The following is a 19688-nucleotide window of genomic DNA, read 5'->3' on the forward strand; positions in this document are numbered from 1 at the left end:
TGGGAAATTAAGAAAAATGGAGGAAATGACGTGTAGGTTGTAGGTTTTTTTTTGCTTGTAGTTCTGTTCCTGTACAACATTCTTTTAAAGTAATTAACTAGTAATAAGTATATATACAGTGCAGTTGTGTTTAGCTATTTAAAGGATTTAAAAGCGAGCTTAACTAATAGTTCCTCATTAAAACCTTTAACTTGTGTGTGACTCTGCCAGTCGTATTGTCTCTGTTATCCAGTGTGGAGGATCCTTCTCGTCACAGATCAAACTGGCTATCTGTGTTTTGACAGGACGACAAAGACGAGGATGTGTGTGAGGAGGAGGAGCAGAGCGGAAACAGATCTCACAGCTCGGCCAACAGGAAGAGACAGCTGTGGTGGGGATCGCGTCAGGGCACGGATGAGAAAAACGTACGTCAGGACACAAAAACGCACACGCAAGTGATGAGTGATCGCTCAGGTTATTGTTTGCTTAGCATGTCATTATAGGTTGTGTTAATACAGTCCATTGTTGTATAATGTAGACATCAGGGTTGGGGTCAATTATACTTGTAGTCACGTAATTGATGATTAATTACAATTATGGTGTAATTATAATTGTAATTTAAAAAAAAAAAATCTGTTGCTGTCGTAATCGTAAATACATTTTAAGTGAGTTTAGATAATATACTTTGTAATTGTAATTGCCGTAAAAATTGTCAAATATAATGTAACCATGTTACAGTTCTATTTATACGCATAGTTTTTAATTATTTAAATGTTTAATTCAAACTTTCCCACATTTTACCATTTAAAAAGAAAAATTGAAATGTAGGGGTATTCTGACACAAAAAAGGCTCAGACGTCCACACCAAAAATATGAAAACCTGTATTTTCATTGATTAAGAAGCCTAACCAATATATAGGAAAGAAATTAGATGATAGATTTTTGTTTTCTGTGTATTTTACAGGTGATTTAAGACTTGTTATCATAAGAGATGCTAACAGAAAGCTAACACAAGAGGAAGGTTAACTTTTATTTGGTAATTTATTTCAAGCTCAGTCATTGTGATGAATTGACCTTTTGCTAAAGCCCCGCCCCCCCATTATTTACTTTTGCTATGTCCGTCATGTTTCTGAGCTGGTCTCGTCTGTAATGGCTGTGAGAAGTCTACGAGTGTGTGTCAGTGATCAATACCTGCACGATATCCTCCAGATCCAGGCAAAAGGAGTTACAATATGCTGTGGAGGGATATAGTCAACATATTAAATAAACATACGAAAATATACAGGACCAGTCATGCTCCTGCACTGCTGGGTAAGTTAATCGGGATCTTAATAAAACAAACTGTTACATTAGCTATAGCTCGCTGAACCTACCGGTGACCCTAGGCTAATAAGATAGCAGCTGTTAACACTGCTAAGTGCTAACAAAGCCTGTTAACATAGATTGAGAGACTTGTATGCTTCAGGAGGATGTCAACTGAAATATTAATAGTAATATAGTAATATGATAGTTGCTAATAACTGTATACTCCAGTCGTCCCTGACGTCGTAGCTCCCGGGGCGGGGTTTTGCGAAAGGTCAATTGTAATTGAAATTTAGTAATTGAGAACGTAATTGTAATTGACTTTCTGAGGATAGAAAATAATTTTTATTTTATTTATTTATATAGCGCAAGTTACAACAAAGTCATCTCAAAGTGCTTAACAAAAAAAAAAGAGTTTATAGTAATAGTAATAGTAATAGGAAATTCTAACTAACCCTGGTAAACATGGTAAGAAAGAAGAAAGAAACAAACCAAAAGAAGTTAAATTGTGATGCTTCCATTGAAATGAACAGGAAGTGGATCCATTGTTAAGCACTAGTCGCAGCTGTTTACGGTTTCCCCAAGGTTTCATCTTGTCCTGTTTGTCCTAATAACAGTTTTCTGTGGAAAATCAAAGGCACACATTGTGTCGCTCTCTGTCTCACGCACACACACACACATAATCACACTCTCTGTCCTTGCTCCTGTGTAAAGGCCTACAGTCTGTCTCTACTGTCCAGCTCCTGGCCTGTAAAGGCTTTTAAGGTGTGCACTGTACACATACAATTGAGTGATAGGCTCGATTTACAGAGTGAAGCTGGGCTTTGTTTCTGCGTATCAGCCACTATAAAGAAACAGGAGGACTTCAGCATCTCCATCGATAACGCGCCTTGCTTTGTATGTTCTTCTTTGTTCACTCCCAGCTCCTCTCGACCCAGGACGGCATCAGTACCACTGAGGTGCGGTGGGCTCTGGAAATGTCTTTACATCTCTGCATCTTTATTCCCTCTGTCATGCTGCAAGATTGTGACTAATGCTAATGTGCTTTTCACACTGCATCAAGCCAGAACATTGCAATCCATCACCTCTGCTTGTTTGGTGTTTGTTAACCAAGATTTATATTCCAGTCAAGTGTCAGACGTATTACTTTCCAAACAACATAAATGTCACAGGAATAGAAAAGAAAGACATGGACGGTTATGCAGTAATTTTTCTTTTTACAATCTACCAACACTTCCACTAATTTATTTGTTGTTTGGTCCCCAGTTAAGGGCAAAACATGTGATGGTCACATGTTGCTTTCAGCTGTTTTATAGCTTCCTGATTCTGACTCCGAGTTGAACTAATTGTGGCACAGAGATTATGTAAGATAAGCGATAAAGGCTGTGTTTGAAATCACATCACTAACGTACTACTCATACTAAGCCTGACGTCGAAATGAGCATGTAGTGCGTTCACATTAGATAGTATGAAAAGATTGAGTACGCAAGAAATACCTGGATGTGATGGACACTGACTTCTTCCTCCCACCCACTCCGTAGCCGAGCTCATGCTGCTTTATAAACACGAGACAGAGCGTGGGGGCGGGGCGTTCGCCGATACATACATACATCGTCTGTAGAAAATACATACGTACACTGCGCAAAGGACGCTGAACTGCTCATCTTCGTGGGCGTGTCTGTTTACATGTCATTCACGGCAGAGAGCTTCCTGGAGGCGCGGCTTCTCCAGCTTAGTGCAGCGTCAAATTTGTCATCAAAGTGGGAACGCATCATCAAATTGGAGTGAGGTGTTTACTGCAGGAACACATCACCCTCTAAGTAATGATGGAGGGAATCAATGAAAAAAACACTTTGGGCATGTGTATGAAGCACTTTTATGGTGTTTAAAGCACAGAAAAGTTGATTTAGCGTCACATGGGGCCTTTAAAAGGTTGAAACCCTGCTATTTAAAAATAATTAGAAAATTATGTTTGAGTGAATTCAAATTTATTTTGTTTTTTATTTTATTTTCAGTTTGTTTTTTGATTGTCAATGTTGTGTATTGTGTTTTTATCCGTTTTTGTTTTTTAATTAACAATTAAAAAACACCGTAAAACAGTCACATATTTACATGTCTACTATTAAAATATTTAACAAAAGTTGTATGGTCGGTTTACGTTCATATATCACGTCCCAGCAGCTCTGTCGTAAGGATTGCAAGTGAAGGAAGTGACATAGTGACACAGGCCCGTGAAAGGATTGGGCACTGACACTGCCCTGCCTGAATCAGTGAAACCAACCAACACAAGGACACACAAACAGGAAACGAGGCCTTCACAATAAACTGAAGTCACCACCAGCACTCATTGTCTGGAAAGCAATATTGTTGTTAAATGGATAGTATGGATTGTTCATTTATTGGTTGCCTTTGAGGTACCAAGATTTCACATGATAGAAAACACAATCTGAAGGTTTTTCCAAGGGGGATCCTCATCTGGACACTAAAGTATGAGGAAGTATCGAACAATTTCACACAACTTTTCACAATACAAATGGTGTTATCTCAAAAATGCAGTGTGAAAAGCAGAAATGATCTTTTTTTTTTTGTCTACAAAGTCAAAGCATGGTAACTAAGGAATGAAAAAATGAAGAGTGCTGTATTTTGACTTTTCTGTTTTCATAAAGCATTAAATTCAGTTAGTATCAATGTAGTGTGTGAGTGAGTGTTGGTGGTGGTCGGAGGGGCCAATGGTGCACTATGGCAGCATCGCTTCCGTCAGTCTGCCCCAGGGCAGCTGTGGCTACAGTAGTAGTTTACCGCCACTAAGTGTGGAGTGAAATAATAATCCCTTAATTCTGTAGAGCGACTTTGAGTGTCCAATAAAGCGCTCTATAAGATTGATGTATTATTATTATTAATCTACAGATTAGTTGCCTGTGTTTGCCTTTGTGGCTCAGGGTGCTTTGCAGTGGTTTTGGTCCCACATTAAATGTGTTCCCCAGTGTTTGAAATTCAATAACTGTCTGACGATCATTTCCAGGCTTTGCCCACCTCGAATGGGACGTCCTTTGAATTTGTCACCACTGAGAATGGACCAGTGTGTCTGGACCTGTACTCCACCCCCCAGTACAAAATGGACAAGCTTTGTGATGTCACAGGTGAGCTGATCCAAGTCAACCACCAGATTTCTCTGATGATGTCACACTGATATCTACTGTAAAACAAAGGTCTAACATGAATATCTATGTGATTGTTGGATGGATGGATGCATTTGTGCTGCAGTTTTAGTTACTGTTTAAACAGCTGCTCCCAGTCAACTTTTACGTTATGCTTGTGGTCGGATTTGAAGGACTGTTTGGCTCGTCGTAGCTTTGAAACAAACTCCTTTCAAAACCACATACTAAGTTTCAAAAGATATTAGTGTTGGCTCGGGCCTTCAGCTTCTGGGAGCAGAGCTAAAGCTATTTCTCAGGCTGAACAGCAAACCTTTACTTTGCCTTTACAGCAATGCAGATGTTTAGTGTTTCTTTTTCTGATGCCTGAGAAAATCCTCTCAAGAAAACGACAGAAAATGTAGTTTTGACAAACACAGAATGTGAAGTTAAAGGGTGAAAAAAAAAAAAGTAATATAAGTAATCTTTAGGTGTGTTTGTAATTATAGAGAAGAAGGATTGTGTGTACGAAGTGTGTTTGCCTCCAGAGGAGTCACCAGTGAAAGAGTCCGACAGTGGTGAGGGTGAATTGACAAAAAAAGGCGTTGGTGCGATGGTCAAAGCTTTCCAGTTCATCATGAAACAAAGTTACATCTGTGCTCTCATAGCCATGATGGTGAGTAATGCAGGCTTCACAATGGAGCCACACAAGCTGAGTCACTGCTTTTATGTCATGTATGTGAGTTCTATTTAATAACAATGAATGCACATAAATATCAATGCATACCATTAACCAACCTGCAGCTTGCTTTAAAAACATGATCCCTGTTCCCGTCAGGCCTGGAGCATCACATACGTCAGCTGGCTGACGTTCATCTTCCTCATCTGGTCCTGTGCGCTCTGGATGGTGAGGGACCGACGGCGCTACGCCATGCTTTCCTCCCCCTTCATGGTGGCCTATGGCAACCTGGTTATAGTCCTGCAATACATTTGGAGTATTGAGAGCATGAACGAAGTTCCAGGTTTCTTTGTGAAGAAGAAGAACCCTTTTCACTCACTGTCGTCAAAGGTATGATTAGGATTATTAGTCATTATTTTGTTGTTTTTAAATGCAATGATTCAAAGCAACTTTTGCTGAATTGTGTAACAAATTTATGAGAGCAAGAAAGGAAACATGTTTAAGTTAAAGCTCAAATCAAAACTCAAAACCCATCTCTACCAATCTGCATATTCTCTGGAATTCAATGTTATTTCATAATTTTTCCTGATTTTGTTTTTTTTCTTTTTTGTATTATTCTATTTTATATTATATTGCACTGTTTTTTTTATTTTTAACTTTTATTCTGTTTTTATTGTAAAGTGTGCGTGGGTGGCCTTTTAAATATATATATATATATATATATATATATATATATATATATATATATATATTTTATTTATTTATTTATTTTTTTAATTATTATTATTACAGCTGCTGGAGAAGATATATATATATATATATATATATATATATATATATATATATATATATATATATATATATATATATATATATATATATATATATATATAAAAAGAAAATCTAATAAAGACAGTGTAGGACTCATCGATCAATAAATCAAAGATCATTTGCTCGAAATGTAGTTTTCATCTCCACTGTTGTAACTCTTTTATTGACATTGTCAGAAATGTTTGGCACATTGCATTGTGGGATGCGGAGACCTGTAGACGGATGCATTTATGTGCGTTTACTTATTTTGTGTGCATTTCTGGTGTTTTCACGGACTGAAAGTCCTGGCAAAATAATGTTGGATGTTTATTTTCGGGGTTACACAGAAACATCCAAATTTGGCCAAAATGTATGAATATAATGTAATGAATGTCTCGCGGAGTGAGGTGATATCACAGGGAATAGCTGGAAAAAACTAGAAAAAAACTGAAGCCAAGCCAATCACATAAGAAATCATGGTAAGATTTAAGGAAAAACACTTCTACGCATTCATCTACGGGACTCCACATCCCACAATGCAATTCTCGAAACCTTACATCGAAATGTACATTCAAGCAGCAATTTCAATCTATTAGATTTATTTTTTATTTTTTTCCAATCAAATGTTCTTCTATTCATTGATCTGAGGCCTACACTATGTCTTATCTGTATCCACCAACTTTTAAGACAAAAGGTTGAAAATCCCTGAAAAAAACTACCATATGATGTCTTTTTTCAATCATATTATTTAAAACGCTTGACGCACTCTTTTCTAAATCAGTAAATGTTGAATTTAGATCTTATTGTTTTCTCACCTCAAACTTGGATTTGCATTTTAAGTTGCTCTCTTACCCCCAAATGTTTGACGATCCCTTTGTTGTTTCGATCAGTTCCCAAACTAGTCAGTATGTGACAGTAACGGTTTCTTCGTCGCTGTTGGTCGTCCATTTTAAGGCATCGTAATCTTTGCGTGCAGGTTCTGTGTCTGCTGAGTTTCTGGTTGCTGTTGAGACAAACACTAACAGAGCGAGAGGAAAAACAAAAAGAGGCCAGCGCTGGCCTCTCCGGTGTTCAGGTGGAGGATCAGAAGAAAAAGGGTAAGTTTGTGTTTACCTAGACTTCATACGGTTGGATTGAGAGTTGGGGAGGACTTTTTGAGGACAGGATCAAAGTGATGCATTGAGAAATGCTTTCATTGCCTTTATAGAGGAGGAGGAGCCTGAGGAGGGAGCCGAGCCGGATATCATGCAGGTTTTGGGCAGCTTGGTGATGGCGCTGCTGGTCAAATACTGGATCTACATCTGTGGTGGCATGTTCTTCTTCGTTAGCTTCGAGGGAACCATCGTCATGTATAAGATCATCTACATGATGATGTTTCTCTCCTGTGTGGCCCTGTATCAGGTAATGGAACACAACAGTAAATGAATGAAGATCTATTTACAACTAGGTCATTAAAATAAAAAAAAAATAAAAAAAACGGGATTGGAAAAAGAAGCACAACTAGTTTTTGTCGCCAGAATTTTTTATGTGTTTTATTGTATGTTAATAAACTTGTATATGTTAGAGGTTCCTAATATATCACAAATGTCCGGCGACGATAGATAAGGTTTTTTTTCTACTAGAATTAGTTTTTGATGAAGTTCATTAAAGTGTCAAATACCAAATGGAGAATACCCACCTCAGATATTTTATACTACATTTTATTTGAACTAGATGAATATTTGAGAAAGTATAGGGTACAGTTATTTGATATTTATTGTGTGTAATGTGTATTTGAAAAAAAAAAAAAAATCATCATTCAAAAATGTAAAAATATAATTTAAATCAATTTTTTACCTAAGTTTTTTTTACAATTACTAGACTTTTCAGGTGAAAATCCAAACATCTCCTCTACATAGACCAAACTCTATAATCGTTCCTCTAACTTAAGACTGATTGGTTCTGTTGAGGTCCACTATGAGCGGTGGAGAAGGATGCTGAAGTACTTCTGGATGTCGGTGGTGATGTACACGATGCTTGTCCTCATCCTGGTCTACACCTTCCAGTTTGAAGGGTCGGAACACTTCTGGTCAAGAGCGCTTGGCATGGACAAACAAAGGTGAACTGCACTGAAACATGCTCAGCCACAGAGTTATCGTTGACTGTTTTTAGTGTTATAAATGCACGTTTTTATTGTTCCCGTACAGATTTTTTTTATTATTATTATTATTTTACTGCCACTGTACTTGGATTTTTTTAGGCAATTCCATTAACTTTGGCAGGAGGGTACAGGTTGGTTAAAAATGTAATGTGTACTGTTTTGATGCAATTTCGGCACTTGTTAGCGTTTGTGACTTTTCACTGGTTTGAACTAGCTCGATGGCATTTGGTAGGTACAGTATATGTATTGGACCATGACTAGCAAAAATATAATTTGGACCTATAACCTAAATCCAACAGGAAGTCTGCAATCTTAGATCAGCGAATCAGCAAATTTGTCACTTTTTCTCAGTTTTTGGCTAAACTACACCATTTTTAAAAGCAAACTCCGCCTAGAGTGTTCATACATTTTTAGATTGTAATAAATTGTTGCACGGACAAATATTCATTGTAACGTTGTTAGTCAATCAGCTTCCCTTTGACATGAGCGGTTCTTCAATGACGTTCCTTTCTTTACTCTCTCTGCACAGTCTGAAGGATTTGGGCTTGGAGCGCTTCACGGTGTCCATGCTGTTCACTAGGATTTTCATCCCCACTTCCTTCTTGCTGGTGTGTATTCTCCACCTGCACTACTTCCACGATCGCTTTCTGGAGCTCACCGACCTCCAGGCAGTGATAGCCAAAGAACAGAGCACAATCTACAGGTGAGCAGTAGATACATGCGGATATAACTGGACTCTCCTCCACTGTTTGTGCTTTTTTTTCTATTCTAATAAAAGCAAACTATGGACATTGAGGAAACACTAATAGTGAACTGGGTCATTTCAAGACATCCCACACACTTCGGTGTCAATAAAATCTGAAATGTTTACCGGTTGTTCCCTAATAATTCAATTGGCACACTGAATATTGTTAGTTTGATTAGATAAACAACACATGATTATAAGGCACAGAGGCCAGATACAATGGCCTCATGGAAAGGATTTACAATATTGGCGAGTGGTGAAATAACCCAAAGTTGGGGTCCAAGCTTAAAATGAAGTTGCATAAAGAAAAGAAAATGAATATCCTTTTTATACTATAAATTTAAACAGATCAGATTTATTTTTAGATTTCCACATGCCGTAATGGGCCACTGAAAATAGTAAAAAAAAAAACAAAAAAAAGGATTTTTTTGGATTTCAAGAGACTGTCACCCAAGAATGAATGTATATACAGTATGTGACTAATAATTAGTGATTTGAACAGTCTATGTACAGAGTTCATACATATATAAAGTTGTTTACTGACATGTTCCAGCGCGAAAGCCTGACAAACTGTTTTCCAATTTTGAGGAGGTGGCATGTCCACTAAATAGGATGTATAGCAGATGTTTTTCTATATTCTGAGAATGTAGATGTGGCTGTATTAACATATTAAATTTCAGTTTCCTATGTGATGTAGTTCCTGATATATTGGAAGCTGAAAATGGAAGAAAAATAAGGACGCACGAAAATCGACACATACTCCTCACTCTATTGGCCGTATCTCACAAAGGATTCATTCGATCAAACTAAAAATGTAGATTGTGCCTATTTAATAATCATGAAACAATTGGTAAACATTTCAGAAGGTTTTGAGACCAAAGTACGTGAGCCATTTGTGAAATGACATGGAATGACTCAACTCACAGCAGGATTTTTGCACTGGTAAATGTTAGTGAGTGTTGTTCAGCTCTCTAACAGAAATATAACAGACCTCAGTTTTGAACAAGAAACATTTGTATATTTTAAAGATCTCTCTTTTCCAGTCGGGCGTCTTGCTGTCGTCTCTGTGTAACGTCCACATTTCACACTCTTGAGCGGAGTTAAAGTGCTTTTGTTGTGGATTCTCTAACGTTTCACTGCTGCTGCTGCTTGCTCAGCTCGTCTTTCCTCTGCCTTTCTCTGCCCTCGTCTCCATCTCACAGCCACGCTAAAGTCAATGGCCGTGTATATATGATCATGAATAGGTGGGTATCTGCTCGCTGTATGTGGCATCCATCACCTGCCTCGTCCCAGCGCTTTCCTTTTTCTACTCCGTCCTTTTCTTTCCTTTCCACTGACTGTTTCTCTTTATTTCCCCACAATCAAAGAACAGTTTATTAGAAAAACACAAATTTCTTCAGGTGTTTTTATTTTTTGCCTGTAGCCTCTTTTGGTTGTCATCTCCAGACCACAACACCTTTCTATTTCTAATGAAAAACTTCTTCTTTGCCAAGCATGTTTGAAACTTCAGGAGTTTCTTCCTCCCTTCAGTATGTTCCACGTCCCTGTTTGTGCCCTGAACCCCAGAGAAATAAACCCCCAGATCTACTTAACCCGTGGCTAGATTTTAGTCACGTAAATGAACCTGAATCTTTTGAGGCGATTTTAGGTCTTGACCTTATTTTGTCAGTTTCTCTCCCCACTGTACACCTTGACCTCTTTTGTAATTTTATTGTCCTGAGCAGCATCAAAGAAAAAATCCCCATTCAACAGAGCAAGTAAGTGTCACCACTGGATGGTCAACTGCTTGCACTTGTATGCAGCCGGTTCATGAAAGCCAAACTTAAACTTTGACTCCATTGCTTGAGTAAATAGAAAGGGTTAATGCCGCCTTTATGACATGTCTGCAGCAACGAGAAAGAAAAGAAAAAAAAAAAAAAACCTCTATTTGAAAGAATGCAGAAGGAATGTGCACTGCTTCTCGATTACAATGCCTGATGGGATACAGCGGTACTCTGCTGTGTAGTTAGCAGAGGGAGATGGTGATTCCCATCTTGCATGGGAGCCTTTTGATAATCTCCTAAGCCATGTGTGTTTGTATTTTTATACGTATGAGGACAATGTTGAAAACATCCCGTCAACAATTTCTCAATTAAAAGTAGGTGATTGTTTTTTTAATAATCTGAAACGACAGAATCTAAGATCCACACAAGCCTTAAACATGTACGACATCAGCCAGACTTTCTGGATTTGTGTTTTACAATCGTGCATTTGCAATAGTATTCTTCTGCAATCTCTTTGTTAACTTTACGATAAATATAATAACTCCCTTTAAAAAAAGGAGGAAAAAGTGGTTTTACCTTAACACTAACACAATGTATACATATCTTAATATAATACTGTGAAAATCTATATGTATTTCACATCAATACGAGTGATGGACCAATACATCGGCCGATTTTTGCGTTTTTTACGTGTATCGTATCGGCCGATGCAGACTGCTGCCTTCGCCGATCTGCATTATTTACAGAGAGCAGAAATATTTTTTGTTTTTTAGTATTTTGTACTAGTTCTTGTTCTACATCACCTGTTTTTAATATTTTTTAATTGTTGTCGTTGTACCTCACCTTTGTTGATTTCAATAAATGTTCCTTTTTTAAAAAATTGAGACTCGTACCATTTGTTATTACCATTGTGTCATTTTTATGATGTAAATTGAGAGGGCAAAAGTAGTATCGGCTCCAAATATCGGCTGAAGAAAACCGGCAGTCATCGGCTAAGGCTGATGGAAAAAAAATTGGTATCGGCATCGGCCATAAAAAAAATCCATATCGGTCTATCCCTAATCAATACATGCTATAAAAACTGTGCTACAGTTTGGTATTTATTACCAACTCGTTTTTTTTAAAGAACATTTTTAAATTCTCAAATATATTTGTTAAAACGATAAAGAAAGTAGTAATAACTAGTATTAATGTTGCTACTTTTGATAAAACACAAAATATTCAACTTTGTCAGCTATAGCAGGCACTCGTACAAAGGTATGAACACTATATTAAAAAAGATCACAACATTGATTTAGCTTCAGACTACCCTACTTCTGTGTAAAGAAGAAAAAGAAAGAAAACAGTAAAGTACCACACAACCCTGTGTCTCACCAGAAAAAGGTTTTCCACCCACGTTTGGTTCCCTACCCGTTTAATGACAACATAAAGGATTAAAGAACACTATAATCTAAACACAACATCAACAGGGCACGCAGCTCCTGGCTCAGTCACTGTATTCTTCAGTGTCACAAACATCAACCTGTCAACATTGCAGAAACTTGACAGCACTAGGCTGCGTCAACAAGATGTCCTTGTTTTGTTTTGTTTTGCCTTTTTTCCCCTCAGGAATTTTTCCAACATTAATTGTCATTTTTTTGTTAAGTACTAACTCAGTTATGTACCAACAGATGCTGTTCAAAAATAAATCAAAGTAGTGCATACAGTGATTCGATGGGAGATGTTAGGAATAACTTTGACGTTAGAGGTGCCAGGCGGGAAAGGAAAATAACATTTTTTTTATGATTTTTTTGTAAAAATGCCAGACAAATTCACAAAAATCCAATAAAAATTGTTTTGCTTCCGCAAAAGTCTCCCAAAACTCAAAGTCCTCATTCATATATAAATACAGGTTTGTCTCATTAGTCTCCGTGTACATGTGTATCTTTTTATAAAGACTCTGCTCTGACTTGTTTTCAGACTGGTGCACCAGGACGGCAGCCTGGCAGACCTCACCATGCTCAGCGCCAGCTCGGTAGATGCTGCAGTGCCCAGGAGGGAAGGAGAGCCACAGGACAAGGAGGAGCAGCAGGGGGAGTGGGGGTCAGGGAAGGAGAAGGACCAGGCCTTGGTGGTGGTTTTGGATGACACGGAAACGACTGGCGAAAAGCCAAAGAGCTTATCTGACCACCATCAGTCCAGCACAGAGGAGAGCGGTCCCTGCGGCACTGAGACGGAACCGGAGCCCAGCACCGAGCAGAGCTCAGGTAGTGAACGCTTCATGAATCTCAACAAACTAGACACACAGAAATACCAACTTACGTTATTATAATGCAACAGGGTCTCACGGGGAGACTTAACACTGTTGCGAAAAATATGATTTCTATTTTTGTGCGTGCTAAGACAATTTCTGCATTTTTTTTTCGTGCTGAGGGACACAATTTTTAAACTTGTTTCGATTGGAAGTTGTTTTGCGCAGTTACATTACATTTTATTAGAACAGTTCATTCTGGGTTTGGGGGAAGGGTAGAGATTATAGTTAAGGTCATACATCTCATTGACTTACATTGGTTTCAATTGAATTCGTTCCCAGCAGCTCCACACAAATATGGGCCACTGGCACAAAACAAAAAAACAAAATTGTGTCACACTACACGAAAACATTTCATGCCAAGAGCACAAAAAAAGGTTGTGAGGAAATCATGTTTCCACATACTTTAAACCAGCCATTCTCAACTGGTGGGTCGGGAACCAAAAGTGGGTCACGGGCCTGTACTGGGTGGGTCGCGGACAGCTGGTCAAAAAAAAAAAAACAAACGCGAATACTTACTGTCTCTCATGTTGGCTTGTCTTTGATTTTGAAAGAAATTTTTCTTTTGACAAAATGCGTGTTGCACAGGAAATTATATAGATTTATGTTTGAAAAAAAGAGTATATGTGTGTTTTCAACAGCTTTGGTTGAATTTGGGAGAAAAAAAAGTGGGTCACGTTATGCCGACCGTGGCAAAATGTGGGTCCCAGGGTGAGACCAGTTAAGAACTCCCATTTTAAACTACATAACTCATTTTTGGGACAGTTTTACGAAATCACAACAATTAACCACAAAATTAAAAAAACAAAGCATTGAGAAATAAAAGTCACACGTCTGGAAAGGAAGTAGGAGTTTTTTCTATTATTATAGCAGGAAATTTGAGGATCAACATGTTGGATGAAATGGTGTTGTAGGGGTCGTAGATTCCACTCTATATTTAGGATGTAAGGTGATAATCCTTCACAAAACTTTTTTAAATATAAACAAGAACAATAAACTGATGTCATGGCAATTTCTCATCCCATAATTCCTTGAAGCTGATTGACTGAATATGGGTTTGCTTTTAAAAGTGTAAAGTGGAGAAAATGATTAACTCTCCTTTGCTGGTCATTTTTTGGGACTTTTTTGTGTTTACAGCTGGATTCTGCATTTTTTAGGCAAATTTTAGAACTGAAAAGTCTCTAGTATTGTGACAACTTCCAACTAATCTGTGTGCGTGTTTTTCCTCAATCAGCAGTGACGTTTCTTTAAAACTTCAAACTTAATGCCTACATCAGACGGTCATCAATCACCGTATTAGGAGTTAGAAAAAAAAAAAGGGTTGCGTTGCATATTTTTTCAGACTCAAGAGATTTACCTCCGGGCTTCAATTCTGACACCGCACATAGCTCAAGGGCTCACTTTCTCTCCCCCCCGCCCCCCTCGAGTGCATAAGACCAACTAAAGCTTATACGCAGACAGTCAAGTGAGTGCTAAATTAAAATGTAGTTTAATAACACAGAAAGTAAACCAGGTGATAAAACACTAGCATGCACAGCTCCTCCGTTTCCTTTCCAAACAATGAGGCTTCTATAAGACCCCGGGATGGCTTTAACAAAAAAAAAACATTCACCCTTTAACGCACCTCGGCCAGAGTTTTCATCCCTAATGAGATTATGAATCCATACTTTAGCTTCCCTGTTTAATGCCACCCACGTTAAGCATTTCAACTTGTAAACAGTGTAACGTTTTTTCACTTTGACAATCTCTGACGTTTTGGTTGAATAGAAACATTTGATCACATTAGAGTAAAAACATAATAGATTTTTTTTTTTTTTTAATTATTTATTTAATTTTTGAACATGTAAAAACAAACAATACATATAAAATAAAAGGAATGTCACAAACACAAAGTTCATTTCCAAAACAAGGGAAAAACACAAAGAAGATTTCAATAAACATTTACACTTTCAAAAAAGGAGTAATATGAAGTCTGACTTATTTAATCCTACCCCTCCTCTACAGTATATACAGATATACACCTATACATACTGTACGTCTATATACATAAACGAAGTATATAGAGTAATATTATATACTACCAATATACATGTTATAAGCTGCCTATACACATATGAACACAATAATAATCATATTAATAATAAAGGTGGAGACCTCACCTATATTGACATTACCGCCCTGGGTCAACCTGCTGCTATATATATATATATATATATATTTTTTTTTTTTTTTAATTTCATTTGTTAAACTATTCCATAATTTAATACCTGTGGTTGACACACATGTTTATCAATGTAGTTAAGTTATATCCTCAATAATAATAATAATAATAATATGTTTGTGTGTAAAGATTGGTTATTGTTCAAATATAAAAAGCACAGTACTGTGAACAGAGAGCTGTTCCTGTGGATAAAAATCAACTTTCCACTTATCTCTGTAAGTTTTCTGATTTAGTTTGAATCGCTGTGATTTTTGTTCTGTTTCTTCAGATTTAAAGAATAAGTGGCACCTGGTGGTCGATCGTCTGACTGTCCTTTTTCTTAAGTTTTTGGAGTCTTTCCACAAACTGCAGCTGTTCATTTGGTGGCTGCTGGAAATCCACATCATCAAGATCGTGTCCTGCTATATTATTCTGGTTTCTATCAACGAGGTAGGAACGCTTATTGTCACTAATGCAACACACCTCAGTGTCTTCAGCAAATACAAGCCTGAGAATTCATTACTGATTTATGGAATGGAATGTGTTCTCAATATGATTTAGTGTAACATTAGTCGCATTTAGTCCCATCTGTTTTCAATTTTTACCAGTGCCATTTATAGTCAAATCCATGCTTCAAATCCACTGAGTCATCCTCTGTCCTGTGTTCGCAATAATTTACATCACCTTCAAGTTATATTCATATCACTGCTATTTTTCAACTGTTAACATGTGTGTCATCTAAAGGTTGTTCACATTCACTACTAATGTTCCTATATTATTATCATTATCATTGGTAGGGTCAGCTGTCTTAAAAGCCTGTGGTTCATAAACTGTTACTAGAGAAGGAAGAAAACGTTTAACAGAAAGTGTGTACACCTGTCATTAGCATGAATAAGGTGTTGTTTGTTACACTAACCCTAACCCTACCTAACCCCACTAGATCCCTCCGCCTAACCCAAAAAATGCCAACATAGCTCCAAAGGTGCCATAATTTAGCGAAAATTGTTTTGTTCGGAGCTTAAAAAAAAAACAAAGCATTACTAGAACATTTCCAAAAGTTGTTTGTTTTTTGTTCAGAGGATGGGAACACAGAAGGACTTTTAATTTCAAACATCAGTTTCTACAAACAACCTTAAAGGCACACTGTGTAACTTTTGGCCACTAGGGGCGCTAGACTGGTAACTTTCACGCAAGCACCCCTCGTGGCCACAAGCGCCACAGCACTGTCGCAAAATTCAACACACAGTCAATTGGGCCAGCCTCCCTTTGTGTTTTGATTGTGTATGCAGACAGTATTTGACATGTAACTTCAGGATAAGGATTGGCTCTAAGGGCTGGGCTCGTGCCGCGGCTATAGTTGATGGGCTGGAGGAGCAGCCACCATCGCCGCCCTCCTCGCCTCGTCGGTGGCGCTCACTGCCCTCACTGCAGTCGTCGGTCTCCTTCGCCGAGGGTCGCCAGGTTGCCCATTCCCTCCGACCCCCGGCAAAATGGGCCGACAACGGCGGCAAGGCCAGGGAGTAGAAAGGGAGCGCCACCAACGCGGCGAGGCGGGCCCGCATCTCCGGCGGTGGAGAGAAGAGTGCGGCAGTGGCAGCTGCTCCTCCAGCCCATAGAATGTAGCCGTGAGCCGGCCCCGCTTCGCACCCCAGCCCTGAGAGCCAATCCTTATCCCGAAGTTACGGATCTGACTTGCCGACTTCCCTCACTAAAGAATCTACGTTTAACTGAACTGGCGATTACTGCATCATTAACCCAATACGAAACTGCCATTTTGTGCTCTTTTGACTGTAAACGGAGGCTAAACGCGTTTGAGCTTCCCACAGCAATGGCGCCGGGCCGGGAAATGCCAGTATGTTGTGATGTCACGTGGGAATTTTATATATCCGAGCCAGTGGTCACGTGACTGCCGTAAGGTGAAACGTTCTCCAGGCATTCTCCAGGTCACATGACCTGGTGAAAGACGGTCCGTCTCCTCCAAACTTACATAGTCGGTATTTCAAGAGGGAAGCCCCGCTCGGAGCATTGATACTGTCAAGCTTTGTATATTGGCCTGAGGAATCATTTAAAATAACTTACAGTATATGGGTCAACTCTTTACGTCAAAAAGTCCACGGTGTGCCTTAAAAGCAGACTTGCATTTCTGATGTTAGGGTCAAAATGTGGAATTCTTTAAATAGTGATGTAAAGAGGTGTTTCAATGTATTTCAGTACAAGAGAATGTACAAAAAGAGACTCGTGAGATAATATACTGTGAATATGGTGATTAGTGTTATTTGTTGTTTGAAAATACATGCCTTGAATTTGTTAATTTTTATTTAATTAATTTTTTTTTTTTTTTACAATGTTGTAATATCATTATCTCAGTTAGTGTAAACTTGGCAGACCAATGATTTAATATTTGTGATTGAGTTAGAGGAAGGCAATATTACTTTTTTCTTCTTTTTGCTCCTTTCTGGAGATGGAATGTAATGAAGTTGAATAAAATTGTGATTTTTACCATGACAGAATAAAAATATAATAAAAATAAATGAAATGATTTAGCGAACGACACTTACTGACAGCCTTCATGACGCCTTATTCATGCTAATGACAGATGACGACAGTGTAACGTCATCCTTATGTATAAAACTTCAAATAATGTGTGACCGTGTCAGTAATTGCCACCTGTATTGTGTTCTCTGCAGGTGTCTTTATTCAACTACGTGTTCCTGGTTTCCTGGGCGTTCGCTCTCCCCTACACCCAGTACCGGCAGCTCGCCTCCAATGTTTGCACTGTCTGGACCTGTGTCATCATTGTGTGTAAAATGTTGTACCAGCTGAAGTCCATAGACCCCAAAACCTACTCCCAGAACTGCACTTTGGTAAATACAACTAGCCCGAGTTACAATAGATGAACGTGAATTACACTTTTCTGTCTTTGCCTTCGTTAGTTGACTTGTTTTAATGTTCAAAGGTAACATGAACATGGTGAAATTATTCAACACTTCTGTTAATAGTCAGACGGTTACCCCGAAGAAGAAAGTAAAGTGCTGAAGTCGTCCCCGGTGTATAAGGAGCTTGTTGATCCGGCGAACTGGGTGGGCCTGACGAAGTGTACAGACCTGCTGGATTACCTCAGGGTGAGAAACAGCAACAGAGACGAGACCTTCTTCACTCTCAAGAGAACATCACTCACACGCAGCATTATCATAACAAGAGCAGCAAACATAAAAGTTCCATTGAGGCCTCACAAATAGTAGCCAGTAAAGCTGTAGACAGATCAGTGTTGGGGTCAAATTACAATTACATTTTCAACTATCCTTATTAAATTCCAACTGGATTACAGTGGTCAGCATTTTTTCCAATTACAATTAAAATTACAATTATTACTTTGTCCCCTGAATGTCAAATACAATTACATTCTCAATTACTAATGTCCAATTACAATTACTGAGCCTGAAATAGATCATCCAATTAGTTTTTTATCTTTTGCGTACCTTGTTAGGCTTCTTTATCAAATTATTAGCATTAATATTTTTGGTGTCAGTGTTTGAGCCTTTTTTTTTTTTTGTTTTTCTGAAGCTTTTTTTAATCGATGAAGTGATCTTCAAGAGAAGTGACAGGTAGTGGGAAAACTTTAATAATCCTTAAATACGTGTGTGTAAGCAATAGAACTGTAACATGGTTCTACAGGTTTGTGTCTAATGGAATTGTAAATTACAATTAAATTATGATTACAATAGCAACAGGTGTTTATAATTGCAATTGTAATTACATCATAATTGTAACGAATGATCAACTACACAATTACAATTCTAATTGACTCCAACCCTGAAACAGATGCTGCATGCAGAGTTGGGCTCAATTACACTTTTCAGTTACAATTACGTTTTCAAATACACAAGTTCAATTACAATTACATGTAGCGTTTTTTTCCAATTACGATTAAATTACAATTTATTTTTTTTCTCAGGAAGTCAATTTACATTCTCAATCAAATAAAATTCACTAAAAACAAATATCTTTCATCTAATTTCTTTCCTATCTATTGGTTACCTTGTCGTATTAAATTATAATTCACATTTTTTTTTTATCGTATTTTCATGGAAATTGCATTTAACAACTCAATTACAATTTAATTACAATAGCAACTTAGTTTTTAAATTACATAGTTGTAATTAATTATCAATTACGCAATTCTAATTATAATTGACTCCAACCCTGAAACAGATGTTGCATGTTGTTTGGTGATTCTTTGATCCAGACTCTTCTTTCAGGCTCATTTTCTCTGTGCAGAACCACCTCCTGATGTTGGCACTGTTGGCGTTCGAGGTGACCATCTACCGCCATCAGGAATATTTCAGACTGAGGAACAAGCTGTCTCCTCCCGCTGCCAGGATTATCTTCCATGATATCACACGGCAGCACCTGGACATTGGCATCATCTGCTTCATCAAATACTTCATCAACTACTTCTTCTACAAATTTGGACTTGAGGTAGAGTCGAGTAACATTGTAAAAACGTTTTTTGGTATTTTGGTTTGGCGTTGTTTTCAGGGTTTGGGTCAATTATATTTGTAATCACGTAATTGATCATTAATTACAATGATGGCGTAGTTGTAATTTAAATTTATATAATCAGTTGTTTTTGTAACTGTAATGGA

The 19688-nt window shown here is 37.9% G+C and overlaps 1 protein-coding gene across 3 annotated transcripts in view; it reads left to right on the plus strand.

The window, feature by feature from the left end:
- The window catches only part of piezo2b (piezo-type mechanosensitive ion channel component 2b), a 114451-nt gene that overhangs the window by 53268 nt on the left and 41495 nt on the right, over positions 1-19688 (plus strand). For 2 of the 3 annotated variants that reach the window (XM_028472390.1, XM_028472392.1), the window contains exons 9-22: positions 285-404; positions 2205-2240; positions 4304-4421; positions 4925-5091; positions 5254-5484; positions 6881-7001; positions 7112-7305; positions 7854-8002; positions 8574-8747; positions 12512-12798; positions 15332-15492; positions 17730-17906; positions 18042-18164; positions 19321-19521. In XM_028472390.1, the coding sequence (XP_028328191.1) occupies positions 285-404; positions 2205-2240; positions 4304-4421; positions 4925-5091; positions 5254-5484; positions 6881-7001; positions 7112-7305; positions 7854-8002; positions 8574-8747; positions 12512-12798; positions 15332-15492; positions 17730-17906; positions 18042-18164; positions 19321-19521 (2259 nt within the window). The remainder of the gene's footprint in view (positions 1-284; positions 405-2204; positions 2241-4303; positions 4422-4924; positions 5092-5253; positions 5485-6880; positions 7002-7111; positions 7306-7853; positions 8003-8573; positions 8748-12511; positions 12799-15331; positions 15493-17729; positions 17907-18041; positions 18165-19320; positions 19522-19688) is intronic. The other variant, XM_028472391.1, reaches the window with a different exon arrangement.

Source organism: Gouania willdenowi, chromosome 17 (assembly GCF_900634775.1).
Source record: "Gouania willdenowi chromosome 17, fGouWil2.1, whole genome shotgun sequence".
In the NCBI taxonomy this organism is placed as follows: Eukaryota; Metazoa; Chordata; class Actinopteri; order Blenniiformes; family Gobiesocidae; genus Gouania; species Gouania willdenowi.